At 29.3% G+C, this 19,316-nt stretch overlaps 1 protein-coding gene across 1 annotated transcript in view; it reads left to right on the top strand.

The window, feature by feature from the left end:
• LOC107438819 (serine-rich adhesin for platelets) overlaps positions 1–19,316 on the top strand; it is a gene marked incomplete at its 3' end in the record, with an annotated part of 316,964 nt that overhangs the window by 100,599 nt on the left and 197,049 nt on the right. Inside the window, 3 exon segments of the mRNA XM_071184713.1 lie at positions 814–999; positions 6,805–6,942; positions 10,959–11,021. Of these exon segments, the coding sequence (XP_071040814.1) occupies positions 814–999; positions 6,805–6,942; positions 10,959–11,021 (387 nt within the window).

Here is a 19,316-nt window from a genome sequence, read left to right as displayed (position 1 = left end):
GCATATCAATTTCGCCGATCTGATGTCTCACAATGTCTGTAGTCCATATTTTATAATTACGAATTACACACAGTATTTATATCAATTTTAGGAACACATTCATCTAATGACAGCATCTGTTAATTCAATGTTCATTAAAACGCATTGCATAAGTGTTCCGCCATGGACACGTTCCCAGTGGAACACCGAAGTCAAGCACCACTGTCTGCTGTCAGTAAGCGAGTGGGTGACCACTTTGATCAGCCTGCGTAAGGACTGATGGTGCGTGGTATCGGTCATCGTTAAACTGTTCTACCGTATAGTGCTCGACTTCGCAAGCAGATCGTCTGACTACCAAAGCACGGTAGGCATCCCTTCTGCAGAGGATCAAAATTGCAATGGCATGTCTTCGGATCATCCTCAGGGATGTTTCCTAGACCGTCGTCAATAGCCCATTGTGCAGCTCTCTAGTACATCTTAAATAAAACACCTACCTGCCATTGCATAAGTGCATGTTTATCCTGTGATCATAACAACCAATAACAATCACTAACATCAATGATTCGTCTTCAATAATTGCGCATTTCTTGAAGGGTATTTTAATTCTACTACCTTAAGCCTCTTATCTCTTAGTTCAAAGACAGTAACACTGCTTCCCATATTTTATAATTACGATCTGCGTGTAAAATATATTTCAATTACACTTTATCAACCTCTGATAACAATGATAATACATTTAACGCATTTCGTTTAGTGAATACAAAATGTATGCATTTCAATAAAAATGTTTTTATGTGCAAATTATTAAGCATGTTTCTATAAACATATTTCTAGGGTACCATCGCCTAGGCTATTGAAAACTGCTCTGGCAGCTGTAAAAATACGTGAAACTCGTGAGCCTATTCACTGTCCGACACCAGGATGTGACGGAATGGGTCACGTGTCAGGAAACTACGCCACACATCGCAGGTATAATTCGAAAGATTTCATTCCTTCATGTAAATTATTATCTCATTTACAGTATCGATGATTTAAATACGGCTAATGCCTTTAATTACCGATTCTTGAAGCTGCGCTGATGGGGGAAAATACCAACACCAAGAAAAAAAATTATTGTAGAGTAATAAAATTTCGGCAGTGCCTTTGTCTGAGTAATTTATTTTATTGATTAGTTTCAAGATCACAGATTAATGCAATTAAGAGAAAAATTTCAAATGCGAAATACTAGTACATTAATAATCTGTGTAACCACCAGAATTTTGAGTACAAGTATACAAAGGGGCATGCATTGTGCCATACAGATGCCGTATGTTATTTTGTGGGATGGAGTTCCATGCCTGTTGCACTTCAGTCAATACGGGAATAGTTAATGCTAGTTATGGATGACGCTGAAGTTGACGTCCAATGATGTCCCATATGTGCAAGAGTGATGAAAGATCTGGTGATCTAGCAGGCCAAGGCAACGTGTCGATATTCTGTATTGGGTTACAACAGCAATATGAGAGCGTCTTGTTGGAAAATACTCCCTTGAATGCTGCTCATGAATGGCAACAAAGCAAATTGAATTACCAGGTTGACATACAAATGTCCGAATAGCCACGAGAGTGTTACTGCTATCATAAGAAATAGCTCCCCAGATCATAACTCCTAGTGTAGGTCCAGTGTGCCGGGGTCTGTTGCAAGCGCTCACCTGGCCTCCTTCTAACTAATGTAAGGCTATCACTTGCTCCAAGGCAAAATTGACTTTCATCAGAAAACACAATAGATCTCCAATCGGTCCTCCAGTGAGCTCTAACTCGACACGACTCACGTCGTAAACGAGTGAGTGGAATGCAAACTACAGGGGGTCTCGCTCGGAGATGTACTTGAAGTGACCGATTTGTAACAGTTCGTTGTATCGCTGCAGTGCCAAACTGCAGCTCGAATTTCTGACGCAGACGCAGATCGGTGCTCCACAGCCATACATAGTGGTCTTCCTTCTGAGTAGTCCAGTGTGGCAGCCTCGAACCCGGTCTTTTTGAAGCAGTACCTTCCCTTGACCACTGCTGCCAACAATCATGCGCAGTAAAATATCCTCAGTGGTAAAATAGGATCATGGGTTAGAGTTCCCTTGCCATCAGGCTAACCGTGGGAGGTTTTCGTGGTGTTTCTCTCCATGCAACGCAAGTGTAGGTTAGTTTTGCAGAAAAGTCCACCACGAAGGCAGAATTTCGCCCAATACTTGATCCGGGAGTTCTCTTGTCTTCTGGATCGGGTTCAAAGCTACGGAGTTGAGCATTGGTAGTTGTAAACACAAAATTGGGTCCGCTGTTCAACGACGGTTATAAAATATATATTAAAGAAAATTATTTACAGGGGATACATTTCCCTCCAGTCTTTCTGTAATATCGCGGAAAGAAAATCCACTTTCTCGCAGCCCTATTACAGTACCACGTTCAAAAATTTTGATAATGGCTGCTTCGTCGACTTGAAGGCATTCTTAACTAACAGCAACTCACTGTATTAAAATTATGCGCATGCGCCAAACTCGAAATTTGGATAGAAATCATCTTTTAGTTGTATGAACAAGCCTACTAAATTTAGTTTATCTAGCAAAACTCCTTCTTGGTGTTGGGGTTTTTTTTTGTTTTTTTTTTTAATTGGGGTTTTGGAATGAAGGTAGTTATTCACCTTCGATCAATTGTAATCCTCTATTAAATAATACAATTAATTAGCTTCATTAATCATTCATAAACTATCGCCGTTCTTTCATTATGTTTAATAAACAGTTTTTATCATTTTCATTATTATTATTATTATTTTAAATAAGCCTATTTTTGAGAAAAGCTTTAAATTTTTCCCGAAACGTACTAAGTAAGCAGGGAATTTAAAAAAAAAAAAAACACTTTTTATATGCATTTTTAGAACGCTATCGAAATCTGTCCACAGTAAAAGTAGGCTAATGTAATAAATCGCAAGGTTTGATAGCGTTTGGAAGAAACAAAGAACAAAGACAATTATTCGAAACACCTTCGAGTTTCAACAACTTCAAATTTCAACAATTATTAATATTTATTACATTCGCTATCAGCTACCTTCCCTGAAGTACACTATTCTTATTTCCATAGCATGAGACTGCCTCAGACTTTGTGGAGGGGGAGTTCGTACTATAGACAAGCTATACTGTAATTTGTTGGATTTCGATAGCGTTCTTGTTTTCCCTCTTNTTTTGATTGTTTTGAAATGTTATCTCTTGTTTGAAAGTCTATCAATAGTTTTAAATGCACATTCTAATAGGTTGATAAAAATAAAGAATTTCTTGAGGGTTCCGTGGAAATGTTGAGGTTCGAAATCTTTTTGTTCTTTTTTTTAACCAGCATTAACTTTTAAAATCTTCATATTAAGATCCAATCAATAATCTATAATTTGTTTTGTAATAATTTGATTGATATTAGAAAAAAATATTGAAAGTTAAATGCCGAAGGAAAAAAATGGCAAATATTTAAATAGAATATATAATTTTTCCAATAACAATATATTGAACTAAATTATGAAAAGAGAGTGCATTTATGAAAAATTGATGATTTCCCACGTCGTTGTTCAATTCACAATAAAATTCTCATTTATAAAGAAATAGGTTTCCTTAATAGCTATTTTCAACGTTAATAGCAGTTCTTTTGAGGTTTTATTTTTAAGAAAAGCATGTCTTGAAATACAAAGAAGAATTACTATTGCCAATAAATGTTTTAATGGAATTCGAAAATACATAAAATCTAATGAAATTCATAGAAAAACAAAAGTTTTATTATATAAATCTCTTATAAGATCAATTTTACCATATGTTTGTGAAACCTGGACCATATCCTGTAAGGATGAAGCTATGTTGGGTACCTTTGAGAGAAAGGTCTTGAGAAATATTTTTGGAGGAATTAAAAAAAAATAGTGTGTGGCTTAGAGGATCTAATCTAGAGCTTTATCACTCATATAATGAACCTGACATTATTAAATTTATTAAACGACAAAGAATGAAATGGGCAGGCCACGTTATCAGAATGGACGAAGACTGTACCACAAAACGAGTTTTCAATGCCAGACCAGCTGGCACACAAAAAAGAGGCAGGCCGAATTTGAGATGGATAGATCAAGAGAAAGACCTTTTGGACTTAAAAACTAAAAACTGAAAAACACTAGCAAAAAAAAAAGGTTAGCATTGAAAAAACTTCTTGAGAAGGCCAAGGCCCACCTTGGGCTGTCGAGTCATTGATGATGATGATGATAATATGGCTTCACTTGATTAAAAACTTCATTTTCTCTAAAAACATAGAAATTAAAAATAACTGTCTGCATATTTCAAGAGTTCAAAAACATGGCGTCCCTTTTTTTAAACTTGCCAATCGTGAATGAAAAGAAACAAAAGTGATTTAAAATATAAAACGTAAAGTTGCGAACAAAAATGGAAAAATAAAAATTAGTAACAAAATTAGAAAAACCACAGCTGAGAGAGAGAGAGAAAAGGAGAAACAGAGCATGAACCACAGTAACCGAGAATGGTGAATCAGGGTAAAATGAATTTCCACGCACTTTGGTGAGGACCTGTTCTTGTTGTTGCTTATTCTCACTGTCTGACGGAGTCGGACAAGATCCACGAGTTCGTTGACTGAAAGGAAGTCGAAGACTAGGAGAGGATTGCTAAGGAGATCCTCCTTAGAGAGTTCCATGCAATCCAAGAGGTGGTCAGGAGGAGCACTTGGTGCAGGTGACGAAGGCTTTCCTGCCCTCTTTGAAAGTGAGGCACTTGATGTGACCGATAGCAAGCCTTGATAGAACAGTCCGGGTACGTCTGTCACACGGGAGGTCAAGGGACAAAAACGGTTTTGATCCCTTGTACCAATTATAGGTTGGGGGTGTTTTCCACTCCTCCGAGATTTTGTGAGCTGGGGGGGGGGTAAACGTTGAAGATATGAAAGGGTTTTCCTTTCCAAAAAATCACAATGCCTAGGATTTCAAGGTCCGAAGATTGGACAATTGAAGTGTCAATACTTTGATATTTAACATTCCTGATGAAAAAGGCAAAGCCTCCTCCACCCTTGGTAGATCTGTCAGTTCTATGAATGTCGAATCCCTTGATCTTAAGAGCTGAAGTTTTCTTTAGTTTAGTTTCCTGTACAGCAACTACCTGGATGTCTCCGTTAATTGCAATTTCTAATAGTTGGTCCAATTAAGTTCTCGTCGCCGGTGTGGTCAAACCGTTTATATTGCACTGTAATATTTTCAAGGTCTTTGAGTCTTGTGGAGACTGTCGTANGAAAAATTCACACATTATCTTAATTTCAAAGTATTCTGCATTATAAAACACTACTTTTTCCCATCTTTCTGGGAGCATTTGGATACCACACGTTGGAAGAACTCTTCATTTTTCGAGGATATCCACTAATCGACCCATTCCCTGGTTTCTCTAAATGAAGTAGTGCTATCGACCGGAATAGTTAAAAATCTGAAGGGGCAAGGTCTGGTGAATAGGGCGGGTGGGGTAGGACTTCCCATTAATGTGTTCCCAAATAGCAAAATCGACGTTCAATGTCTCTTGGCTGCAGTTCGTATGGAACCTAACTTCCTTGTTTTGTGATCAATCCCAACGATTTTAAAGGATATGCAATTGTTTGCTGAGTCACTTGTAATGTGAGATCAAGTTCTTTTTGCGTTTGGGACGAATATTCTTCCAATAGTCCTTCCGATTCCTTGTCTTCGTACAATTTCGGCATTCCACTGCTTTTCTTCCACGTCAAACTCGCCGTTTTTAAACTTCTGAAACCACTGACGACAACTTCTCTCACTTAAAGCAGCTTCATAATATGCTTCTCCAAGCAATCGATGCACCTCAACTGCAGGTTTCTTCAAATTAATGAAGTAAGTCAAAAGTTTCAGCAAAGGACTCTTATTTGGCGCAGAACTTGATATTTTTGCACAAAAACAATTACGTAATGCTAATACAGAATCACTAATATTTTAAGTTTATGTTATTACCAGATGAACAAACTTACAATAAGACGTTTAACACCTGCCAATTTCTAAATTACCTTCTTGTGGTGCCATCGTGTGATGAACGGTGGGAACACCTAATATATTTTAAGATTATTTTTTCTGTTTGTATGCGAATTTCCTTTCATATAAATACCTTATTACTTGAGTTTAATCCAAATTTGTTTTATAGAATACCCTTAAAAATGTCCTAGATGGTGTAAAAAAAAATGCTACATATTAAAATAAAATACATTTTTGTTATAAAATTAATTTTTGTTACAATTAAAAATAACTAAATAAATAAATTGCGTTTAAGAAAATATATTTTTTAAAAACTATTTCATATAGCTGTTTATTTTCTTCTTAGATACATATTTCTGATGTGTTTTACTTTCTTTAAAAACTAATTAATTTGCACAAATAAATAAATAAATATGAAACTTGCTTACATGCGCATAGTTTTATGAAAAAAAGGATAATATTAATAATAATAACACACAAAGTATACTCAAAGAAGCGCAAATTAATACTTAAACGAAGAAAAACCAAACAAAAAAAAGTTATCTAAATCTGACAAATCACTATTGAAGAACGAAAAACATCGAAACAAGTTTGGTTGCCTGATTAAACGTGAATAGATTCTCTCTGCTTTCAGCAGTCAAACAGGCTTTGGTTTTTTTCAATACCACCTTAAGAATTGGTGTTGTGCATTAAGTTTTGTCAAATATAATATATGTAAATATATATATATATATATATGTATATTATTTATTTCAGAGATCCAACCCCGGTATGTGGTGAATCTAAATTATTATTTATTTTTAGATGTCCAACTCCTGGATGTGATGGATCTGGTCATATTACAGGCAATTATTCCTCTCATCGCAGTCGTTCTGGTTGTCCTCGAGCAAATAGATCTAGAAAACTTATTCCTCTGGATAAATTGGAGGCCGAACCTTTACGGTAAATTTGCATGTTTTATTATATTCCATAAACGTTCTTTCTTACAGCTCAATCGGACCACTAATTTTATTTTAATCTCTTTATTCCTGTCCTATAATCTTTCTTCTCTATTCCTTGAACCACGAAACAGTTTTTCTTTTTCATTTCATAAATATAAATTATTTATTTACTGTGGATACTAGGCTGAAACGGTACGGTAAATTCGCATGTTCCATTGTATTTCCACTAACTATATTTCTTGCATCTAAAGCAAACGACTTTGGTTTCGACCTAATAAATTAAAACAAAAAACAAAAAAAAATTTGTTGCTAATTTACATTTCTTCCTAATTTTTTCACCTATTTCTTTTCTTACGTAATAACATCACAGATCAATTTGTTTTATTGTCTTTTGTTTATCTTTGTAAACTCAAACTTTCCTTTCGAAAACGATTCCAAAACGAAATAAAAACAACAAAAAAAAACTTCCAACAAAAAAAAAAAGGAGGGGGAGAATCGATTTTCCACTATTCTGCTTTCGCAACTGTGGAATCTTTTCATAAATGGAAATAACTTCGGATGATTGATAATAGTTTAGTTTTATCTTCTGTTTATTATAAAAGTATATATAATATTTTACCATCACCAATTCACAATTTATATAACATACTTTTTTGTTCTTAAATTCAATGCAATAAAGTATATTACCAGTTTTCTAAATAGTCACGATATAATTTATCTTTTTTAATAAAATAAAAAAAAAATAAAAAATAAAAAACAGATCATGATCTAAATACACTTTACGAATTAACGATATTTAATTACTTATATCGTATGATGTTGAAAAGTTTGCATTGCCTATTAAATAACCCATAGGTAAAAAAATTAACATTTTAGGAATAAAAAATAAATAAATTAATAAAAGTGAAATGACATTCATTTTTGAAAAGTTGTAATGCCCTTCAGTTGTACTATAATTTCCTAATCAATATAAATAAAACAGAATAAATATTTACTAATCGATCACTAAGAATGATTTTAACTACATAATTAGATTTAAGTACTCCGAGAGTTCGATTTATTCTTGTGAAATAAATACTTCCCCATCCATCTTAATTAGCAAAAGGGAAAAAAATTTATCAATCAAAATAGAAATTTTATTTCCTTAAATAAACCGTATTCACTATTTTACGTAGTTTTATTTTTCTGATTAATTATTATTTCTCTATCCTCACACTCCTTTTAATTCGCCGAATTAATTTACAAAACCTCACATTTTGTTTTCATCAAAAAATTTAAAACCGATTTGTAGCAAAAATTCTAAAAACGTTAGTTGTATTTAAAAAATAAAAATCCGAATAATTTTTGATTTTTCAGTCAGATTTATTTGCTATGTTTTTATTTGTACGACTTCGCGCCATAAAATTTACCATGTGACAAGCTGACGTGACGGCATATAACGAGCAAGCAAGGTGACTTTGCAAAAGTAGCAGAATAAAAAGGAAGAAAAGTAAAAATGTGATGCGCTTTGGCATAATTTTGGCGAAAAAAACGTGTTTTTATGGAAAATATCTGCCTTGGCATGGCAAAGAAAGATAAATCGTGTTGTGAGAATTAAAGATTTATTTTAGGGTAGCCATGTAAAATGCATGAGACGAGACGGTGAGTGTATGTTTATGCTTTCGCCGATTTCGTTTCATAATAAAAACTTAAATATTAAAAAAAATTGAAAACTGTTTTATCCTAATTTTATTTGTTCATCGATATCCAAATTTTGTAGTAAAGTATCTATTTTTGTTCTTTATTATTTCTAAGAATATTGTAAATCGTGTGTTAGCTAGTTTTTTTAGCGAAGCAATTTGTTTGCTTATTATGAGCTAGTTGTTGATTACAGAATAGCATTAATTGCTCATCAATTTACAAATCAATGTTCTTTTTAATTTAGATATAATTGTTTTTATCAAAGTTATTTTCTTATATATTTCGTATCAAGTCTAAAACATTAGCTACATTTCCAACTGCATCATCTGATATTTTTCTCCAGCTAAGACTGCAATCTTTAGAAGATTAATTATTTTAATGTTCATTTAACCAATAAGAATGGAGGGCTATGATTAATACTCAAAAAATGTCTTTTTTTCAATATAGATGTCGTTCTTTTGTGCAATTCAATTTCTATGAAAACACAAGTAGCCTAACAAAGGATAAAAACAAAACATTGGGAAATACAGAAACACGGTATCAATATATTTCAAATCATTCGATTAATACCAGACCAGTTTATCAATTTATTTCCTCCTAATATTTCAAACTTTTTCATTGGTATTTTATAAAGATTATTAATTTGACTTTGAAGTTTTATGCAACTTACAGATATATTGTGGTACATTGTTTTTTTCTTAAAAGTTTCTTGTAAGTCTTATATCATTTACCAGTTGTGTTTTTTTACGTCAACTAGTATATTCTTGCTGAGTTAGTAAAAATAATTTAAGATGTAGGTAAATATTAATTGATGTAAACATTAATCGGTTGTCAAGAGGCATTGATACAAATTTTACTGGAATTTGCAAACATCCCAGTTAACAGAATTTTAAACCACTGTATCTTTGTGCGTCTTATTTCGTTTACCAGTTTTATATCATTTTCCTTAAACAGTATTCTTGCTGAGTTCCTAAAAATTTAATTTGTCAATATGCATTCAAAGTGAAATGTTACAAAATTTTATTAAAATTTGCAACTGTCCCAAATTTACATAACATATAAACTGTAGCAAGTTATGCAAAATTATCTAAAAATGATTTTTCAATTCTTATTTTATTGGCTGTATTTTTGTTTAGTGACCAATACTTTTGGGTTTCTTAAAAATTAAGGATTAATTAAGTGTAAATTGTGAAAACATATAAAAATGTACTGTTTCAAGTGCTTTATAACTTCTTAATCGGCTTATAAGTTTCTCCAAATCTACAAACTATGCAATAAAATATTTTATTGCTTAAAAGTTTTTAATAAATAAACGTTTTTTTCATATTTACGAGGAATTTTTGTTATAATTATTTTATTAATCAGTTTTATAATAGTGTCATTAACTAGGTTTTTTTTTTTTTTTGTCATTAACCATTGTGTTCTTTAGAAGTAATTAAAGTAAGAATTCAAAATATTTTGAAATGATATACTGTAAAAGTTTTTATAATTCAAAAGATTTTTTTTTTAAATATTATTTTATTAATCAGTATTTTTATCAACCTGTACTCTTTAGACTTTAAAAAATTTATGATAGAAAACAAATTAAAATAACTATTTTTAAAATTGGCTGTTTTGAGTTCTTAACAATATCCAAAGCTTTTAAATTTCATGCAATGTAGGAAATATGCTGTATAAATGCTTTTTTTTAAAGAATTTTCATATACACAGTTTCGATAGCCAAATTTATTATATTATCAACTATGGGATGTGTAAGGGATTTTTTGTAAGGGATAATATGAGATAATAATTAAAATGTACTATTTCAAGTTCTTTATCTAACTCTCAAATTAGCTTATGAACCAAATTGCAATCTGTGCTGTAAAACATTTGTGTATTGCAATATAAAAATATTTAGGCATTATTCTATTAGGGAATCTTTTAATATTATCATCAACCGGTACTCTTTGTGTTCCTAAAACTAAATTAAGATTGCAATCAGAATTATGTACATTAAGAAATTTTTTATCATCAATCAGTATGCTTTGGGTTCCTAAAACTAAATTAAGAATGCAATTAGGGATACTTTCATTTAGAAATTTTTTTTATCATTCGGTACTCTTAGGGTTCCTTAAACTAAATTAAGATTGCAATTAGGAGTATTTACATTTCGATCATCAATCAATATTCTTTGGATTCCTACAACTAAATTAAGATCGCAATTAGGAGTACTTACATTAAGAAATGTTTTTATCATCAATCAGTACTCTTTGGGTTCCTAAAACTGAATTAAGATAACAATTAAGAGTACTTACAAATTTTCTGTAGCATACTAATAGCTACGCATTCTACTATTAGCTGTCCCGTCCCTGGCTGTGATGGTAGCGGACATATTACAAGAAAATTTCAATCTCACCGAAGGTATTTCTAATAAGCAAAAATATTGGCTCATGCTGTTTCCTGTTTTCCATCTTATATTGCATCTTAAAAATCCATTTTTTTTTCTCTATTTTATTCGCATGCCTTGTGTACGCGATAATTCAAAAATAACTTCTGTCATTTTTCTCCCTAAATGTTTCATTATACTCTTTGGTATCAAGCAGTGAATATACCCTAGTCAAAAGTTTGAACTGATTTTTTTCTTTTTAAAAATTAAGTTTTTTTTTTTTTATATCTAAATAGTTATTTGAATGATGCAAATTTTTAGAAAATAGTGATCCAGTCCAAAAAATTTAGAATTTGTTTCAAAATCTGCCTACTAAATGAAAAACTTCCTTGCCTTCGTATTCATAACCGTATAGATTTGTTGTGTGACTACAGAATTTTTTTTTTTTCACACCTAATATGGCATCGTTATTTATATTATAATCTATAATAATTGGCACTAACTATCTAAAATATTAACTTTGTTTGCCATGAAAATGAGTTCTCATTGCCACAAAATGCCTGTGGACATGTAACAAATCTATTCATTAGTGGCTCTTGAATAAGCTATATTAAGTTTTTTTTCTTAGCATTCCTTGTGTTTAAAAAAAGTATTATAATTTCTTTGAAATAAATGAATTAATTACATTTTATTTTGAACTAGTAATTAAAAAAATTTATTGGGAAAATTGCAAAGAAAATATGGAATTGAAATTAGATATTATGTAATGTCTATAATAGCCTTCTTATTATTTACTGGTTTTCTTTGTTTACTTTTCTCTTTAATTTTCATTTAACAAATATTTTTTATTGACTTTCTTAAATGTGTCTTTTTCATTTTTCCTAAAATTATATTTTCTATTAATAATGTTAATGACATTAATATATTTTATATAACCTGTTTATTTCATGTTTATGTAAATTTTATTTAAGTAGCACTATTATAATCGTGCATTTTTGACTAATTAATTATTTTATGAAAAATTTTATTATTCTGATAACTTTAATTGAATTAACAACATTTAGCTCTACTCAGAGCTTTAAAATATTAATCAATCAGCTAACTATCTAGAGAATTAAGTATTTTTTAAAAAATATAAAAATTTTAATTGTAGACCTTTCAAACTTTTTTTTATTAAATAATTCAATTTATTAGTTAAGTTAAAATATAGGTGTTAAAAGTAAAAGTATGTTTTATTTTTATTAAAAAGACTTAATATAGTCATTTTTAATAAAAAGTCTATCTCTGTTTGAAGAATTTATCCTGAAATACTCTAGAACAGACATACTTAGATCCAGAAAGTGTACTCAATGAAGAAATTCTCTTTAGAAGAATGGCAATTAAGTTAAGCATTTGTTTTCTATGCAGCAGGGACTGATAGTTTAAAAAGAAGAACTTTGAAATCACCTTTGGCTGATAGCTGCCAAGGTTACAAGAAACGCCAATAATATGGCTAGTGATCAATATGAAAAAATACATTATCTGAGAAGAGTTGGTCAAATATTTTGCAAAAGAATTGTGGCAGCGTTTTCAGAATATTAACATTTATTGCCAAAAAGGAAATTTTACTTTTACTGACTGAAGTTTTATAATTTACAAGTTTTATAATTTACAAGGAAGTTTTATAATACATTTTTTATTGAAGAAATCATTCGAGGACATATTTATTGAGCATAAATTTGAGTTATATATTTATAATACTGTCTGTTCTCTGATGGATTAAATCATCATTTGCATTGAGTTCTGTTTGTGAATGGTCATTGCCAAATCATGTTATTGCCACTTATAGAAAGCTGATAAATTGGAAAAATGACTGTGAGGAGAGATGTCCAACTGAGAGTGAGATTTTACCGTTGATGTAAAACTGAATTGTTTTCAAGAAATTCATGCGTGTTTAATAGGTAGGCTTGAAAAAATTAAGACATGGTTGCTGTTTAGTTTGGTTTTTAGGTTCGTTGTAAGTTCAGTTTTTGTGTCAAACAATAATTTCATTATTCTTTAGTGTAAAATGAACACTGTCAATTTGTTTTAAAAATTAAAAGACCAAGTTCAGAAAATAATATTATACTATTTATATAATATAAGCAAATCTTAGAAGTTAATAAAAAATTTTAAGTTTTGTACATTAAATTGAAGCAAAGTTTCAACTGATCTATTTCAAAGTTTTAACATATTTTTTTTTTAAAAAATAGTTTCAAATCACCTTTAGCTGATAGCTTCCAAGGTTACGAGAAACGCCAATGATCTGGCTAGCTTTAGATGACGTAAATTTTATCTGCATTTTAGTTTTTTAATGTAAAATATTTTGTTGCTTAGTTTGAAACTTTCTTACACATGAATACATAAAATAACATAATTATGATTAATTTATTGTGTTGAAAAAATATGTTAGTAGTGCACGATTAATGGAAGGTTAAACTTATAATTACTGTTAATTTAATCATCAAAAGGGTACATTTTAAATTTTAAGTAATAATATGATAATTGGTTATCTTTAAGATTAGTCAACATATCTTAAATTTCAAAGTTATACTACTAGTTATAAGTCGTGATTTATTATCATCAGAATGAAATCTTATTCATCAAATACTGTTTGATGCCAAAGCATTTATTTTTAATACCTATAACACAAATAAAAAATTATTTGTTTTTTTAATTAACCTATAAAATTAATATTTTCTGTTTTAAGTTATGATACTATAGACCAACTATTTTTTTTGTAATAATTTGTATCATTAATAAATAAAAATATGTAAATAATACATAAATACCATACTAATCTTTATCATTAGATTCATCCTAAATTAATCATTATTAATATTTTATAGTACAGTTTTATACACTATTTTCACCTAAAATCACAATTTTTATTGTTTTACCCTTTTAAAATAGTTTTGTTTGTATTACATACTTAACTGGTATGCATGAATGTACAGTGTTAGCTGTGAATGAAAAACAATATTTTAAATATTTATGTTTTTAAAACTATTACACATAAAAGTGAAGAAAATCAACAACAAAAAATGTATCTTGCAAATGTTGTATAACCTTTTTATTACATGACAAACATGTAATCTAATAAAGCTTCTCCCATACATTTAGTGGTTTCTAATGCTGAAAAAATGCATCCTTTAAGTTTTTACAATGTTTTGAGCATAGGTTGCTCATAAATAATGTTCTCATGATAACCTCATAAAATAATTGCATGGCATATGATGTGGTGGCCATATGATTGAGATGCACTTCCTCTCCCGACCAAACTCAACTGTCAAAGTGATGCAGACAGGGTGGGAAAATTCAAAATATCCTTACAAGGGAAACTAGGGAAGTGTGACTCGCCAATTTTGAAATAAACTAGTGGGATGTATGCCTTATGAGGAACAATTTTAGGGGGCAACATTCGTTTCGGCCCATAGAAGGTCCTATGAGAGATAAAAAATTATTCAATATATAGAAAAATCGGTATTTTATTACTTCAATGCAGACTATTAGTTATTGTAATTGTCTCATAATCCAATTAATTTGTAATTAATTGGATAATTAATTAATTTGCTAATTAATAAATTAATCAGAAAATTAATTAATTATTAATTAATTGTTAATTAATTATTAATTAATTAATTGATTTGCAATTACATACTCCAATTAATTTGGAAAGTTTTTTGAAAAAAAAATTTAAAAAATTTGATGTCAATTATATTTTTAAATTAACCTAACAGGTTTTTATGAAAAACTACAGATATATAAAACTTTCGAAATCAATTTTGACAATAAATATGCATTATATAGTACGTGAAAGTACCACAAAATTAATTGGAGTATGAGACAATTACAATAACTAATAGTCTGCATTGAAGTAATAAAATACCGATTTTTCTATATATTGAATTATTTTTTATCTCTCACAGGACCTTCTATGGGCCGAAATGAATGTTGCCCACTAAAATTATTTCTCATAAGGCATACATCCCACTAGTTTATTTCAAAATTGGCGAGTCACACTTCCCTAGTTTCCCTTGTTAGCAACAATTTTACCTTGGGGCCTCAGTTGGACTCAAAATTGACTCAATATCGCTCCAATATGAATATGCATCATTATGCACCTGTCATTTGTTTAACATTAGAAACCATCGACAGTGGGAAAATATGTAGAACGAGCTTGATTACAGATTATGTGTTAGTCATATAACAAAAAGCTCTCGCATTAAACATTTGCAACAAAAAATTTTGGCGTTTTTTTAATTTCGTGTGTTGTAAGATGTGTCAAAAAAGTATGTAAAGTCTAGTTACTCGTTTCTGCTAACCATGTATATCTATATATATATATATATTGTTTTTTGTTTTGCAAAAAGATTTATAAATCAGATTTTAATTTATGCATTTTCATAATATCTATAATTTTAATGTGCACATAATTTATTCACTGTTTTAAACTTGTATCATTTTATTGGTTTTAGGCATTATGCATCAAAATTAATGTTTTTAATCAAATTTTTAATGAAGTTTTTATTTAATCTTACAAAATTTAATTTTGCTTGATTAAAAATAAATTCACTATATTAAGTTCATATTCAATAAAAATGTCTTGTTTGCTCTCTCATTATAGTATCATAACATCAAAATAAAATTTCATCATTTCAGAACTTTCTTTTATTTATTTTTATATTATATGTTTCTAAACATCAACTATTATCCTTGTATGTCAATACCTGCATTTCAATAACCTCTCAGCATTGCTGTTTTCAACGAAATCATATTTCATATTATTGATGTTCAATTCTTACTCAATTTTGATGTATTTTATCCTTTAAAATTTTCTATTACCATTAATGTTATCATTTATTCTTTAAAAATAACTGTTTTCACTGTTTTTCTTTTCCTGCATGATCAGTGTGAATGCATTCTTTGCCTGTTATTTTTATCAATTTAATTTTTCTCTGATACTATTACTTTGTATCTGCTTCTATATTTCTTCCTATTTAATTACATTATTAATTTATCTACTTAACTAAAATTTATTATTAACTGTAAAATATAAAAAATATTTATGATATAACTAAAATTTCCAAATTAGTTCTACTTTTATTCCATGGGCAAAGTTTTAAAAACAAATTTTAATGCTTGTACAACAAAGGAACAGATAAGAACAGGGTTTCTACAATTATATAAAATCTAGTTTTTTATTATAGGCTCTTAATACTATTATTTAAGATCCCAATTATATGAAGACTTTGTGTGAATAATGGGCCTACTTGATATTTAAAAAAAAATGTAGTTAGGCTTGCCATCATGTTCATACAAGCTATTCCTATCTTATTTTAAAAGTACACTTTTTGCTTATTTCTGCTGCAAAACAGAGGGCAGCATAAATCAGACAAAGCAAAAACAATAGGTCTTTTAGACTTTGAAGTTCTATAATTCAAAATGAATAACGATGGAATTATAGTCAGCAGACAATCAGCGTGCATAGCGTTTTTAAAAAGTGCTTAAAGGTGCTTATTTTCGATTTGCTTTTTTAAAAGCCCTTAAAGTACTTTTTTAATTGGGTGTTTTTTAAAAGTGCTTAAACTTCCCTCTCAAAATGAGATTTATCTTTTACTATGTTGATTTTTGCTTCGAATTATACAAAAAGACGCAATTCACATTGTTCTATTCAACATTTTTACAATTAAATTCAACCCCATTCTATTCCGGCGCATTGTCAGTTCGTAGCGTATGCAAACGCCTCTCGTTTTACATTATTCAAAATTTCATGATTTTTGACAATTGTCAAAAACAATGCCAAAAGGTTCTTGAACATGACAGTTAAAACAAGATAAAGCCGTCAGTTGTCAGAAACTTTCCAACCCTGCTTGATTATATTTTTTTACAGTGCTTAAAAATATTTTTTGAATGCTTGAAAAGTTCTTAAAAGGTTCTTATTTTTTGTTGAATGATTTGGCTACGCACCCTGACTATAATTCCATCAAATTCAAATAATTCCATAATTCAAATGGGGCCTTCATATATCTTGTTATCTGGCACCTTCCCTGATTTGAAATCAAACATATTGTAGGAATTGTTTGTAATATTCACAAATTCTTACTTATAATGCAATTCCCTACAAATAAAAATAATGCTGATAATTTGAGATTCATAAATTATGATGTTTTGTTCTTAAATCAAGTTAAGATGAATTACAGTTTAATACAAATCATGATGTAGGATTAGAACATTTTAAAAATGAAAATTTAGATGTATTGAAAAGTAACTTTACTAACATTTTAAGAAGTAGCAGAATATCTTTATAGCTTATTCAAGAGGTTAATGCTCCAGTTATAAATGTCTTTTAACTTATTATTAATTAAAAAACAATGAATATCTCATAGTTTAATTTTATGTCTATTAGTTCACTGTCCACCTTTCGGTTAGGATTTTCTCGGTGGTGGGAAATTGTCATTCAAAATAATTTGCCATCTAATTTTCCATTTTAACTTTCATTTTAATCCAAGTTCAAAAGAATTTTGTTTAAAAAAATCATTTTTGCCTAATTTAATATCTTGGTAACTAAACTAATAAAAATAAACTAATATTTTTCCTCATAAATTCTAACATCATCTTGTTTATATTTCTCTACTCTTAATTCTTAAAATTCTAAGGCTATTAAGCAGTTATATTACATTTCTGCAGATCTTAACATATTTATTAAGATATGTGGATAACAGTTGAATAGATTAATACATTTCAAATGTTTACTTTTTTAATTCTTTTTTTTTTATGTACATTATATTTTATTACCTGCATTGAACATGCTATGGATTTGTTTGCTACAAATTTTTAATTGTGTAGCATCAAAATATAATGTTTTACCAACTTTTTTTAGAAATAAATTTTTAAAAAAACCATTAATAAATATCTTGTTATAATTTGCTATTTTATTGCCCCCTTTTGCACCTTTGCCTTATTGGAATTCTATTTCTTTAATTTTAGTATTTTGTAAAAAAAAATAAAATACAAAAACTTTAATTTTTAATTATCTAATGATGATTTAATCTCTTGAATTCCATATGTAGCTTTTGTCAATTACACTTAATATTAAACATTTCTCATTGTACTGAAATGTTTCAACTAGAGGAATATTTTTTATTAAATATTTTGTTATGTAAAAGTTCTTAAAGTTTGCATTTAATGTGCTAAATAATTAAAGAAATTCTTTTTAAAATTAAATTTTGCTCACTTAGTTAAAACAGTCATAGTTTTTGAAGTCCATCTGAAATGTGTTTTTATAGATAACAAATTATTATTTAGTATTATGAAACTCTAGGCTGTACTTGTTAACACTCTCTGTATTCTGTTTGTTAACCAAAGGGCCGAGTACTTGTTATTGTACATTTTCCATCAAAATGTTTTTGTACACTTAAACAACTATCTTTTTATATTCTATATTAATTACTCGCACAAGGACTTTAAACTGTTTTTTTTTATTATTATTGTTACATTCCAGAAAATTAATTCGTTGAGCAAGACTAAGAACCAGAAATAAACATGACTTTGAACAAGTTCATTAGATAAAGAAAAACAGTTGTATTGAAAAGGAATATATACATTCACAAAGGTCTATGAGTTAGAAAAAATAAACATTAACCTCAGTTTTTACCCAAAATAAAATTCTTTCAAATGGGAAGAAACTTTTTTTTTTCAAGTAAAGCACTTTAGTTCTTAATAATTAATTAAAATTAGCTTATGCTACAAAACACTTAAAAACGTTGGAGATTGCAACTTAAACAGTGAAAATCAGATAATTTTAAAATCAAAAATTGATTCGGGAATAATTTGTCACACCCAAATTTGGGACTTAGATTGGAATTTTTTTTTTCTTCGCAGGGCACTAGATGAAACTGGACAAAAATAAATTATCTAAAGATAACTAATACAATTATTTTTCAATTGATCAATTCCATGAAGAGCAAACACAAGTTATTTTTAAAATGTTAGCAATTTATTTATTTAGGTGAGAGAGTCTTGAATTGAAGAAAAAAAATATTTTAATGGGATTTTATTTTTATGCAGGTCTCTTATTCATGCTGGTAGAAGTGAATAAATAACAGGTCATGTTCAAAATTTTAACTACTCATATTATCTTAGAATTGGAAATGAATTTTTTCTTCTTTTTATATATATATATACACACACGCACTCAGTAAACTCCAGATTATCCACAGTTCAATTATCCGCTTTGCGAATTTTCCATGATCTTTTATTCTTTCTTCTTCTTTTTTTTTTTTTTTTTTTTTTTTTAATTTTTTTTTTTT

The sequence above is a fragment of the Parasteatoda tepidariorum genome, chromosome 8, assembly GCF_043381705.1.
Source record: "Parasteatoda tepidariorum isolate YZ-2023 chromosome 8, CAS_Ptep_4.0, whole genome shotgun sequence".
Classification (NCBI taxonomy): Eukaryota; Metazoa; Arthropoda; class Arachnida; order Araneae; family Theridiidae; genus Parasteatoda; species Parasteatoda tepidariorum.
This window is presented reverse-complemented; position numbering and strand designations above follow the sequence as displayed.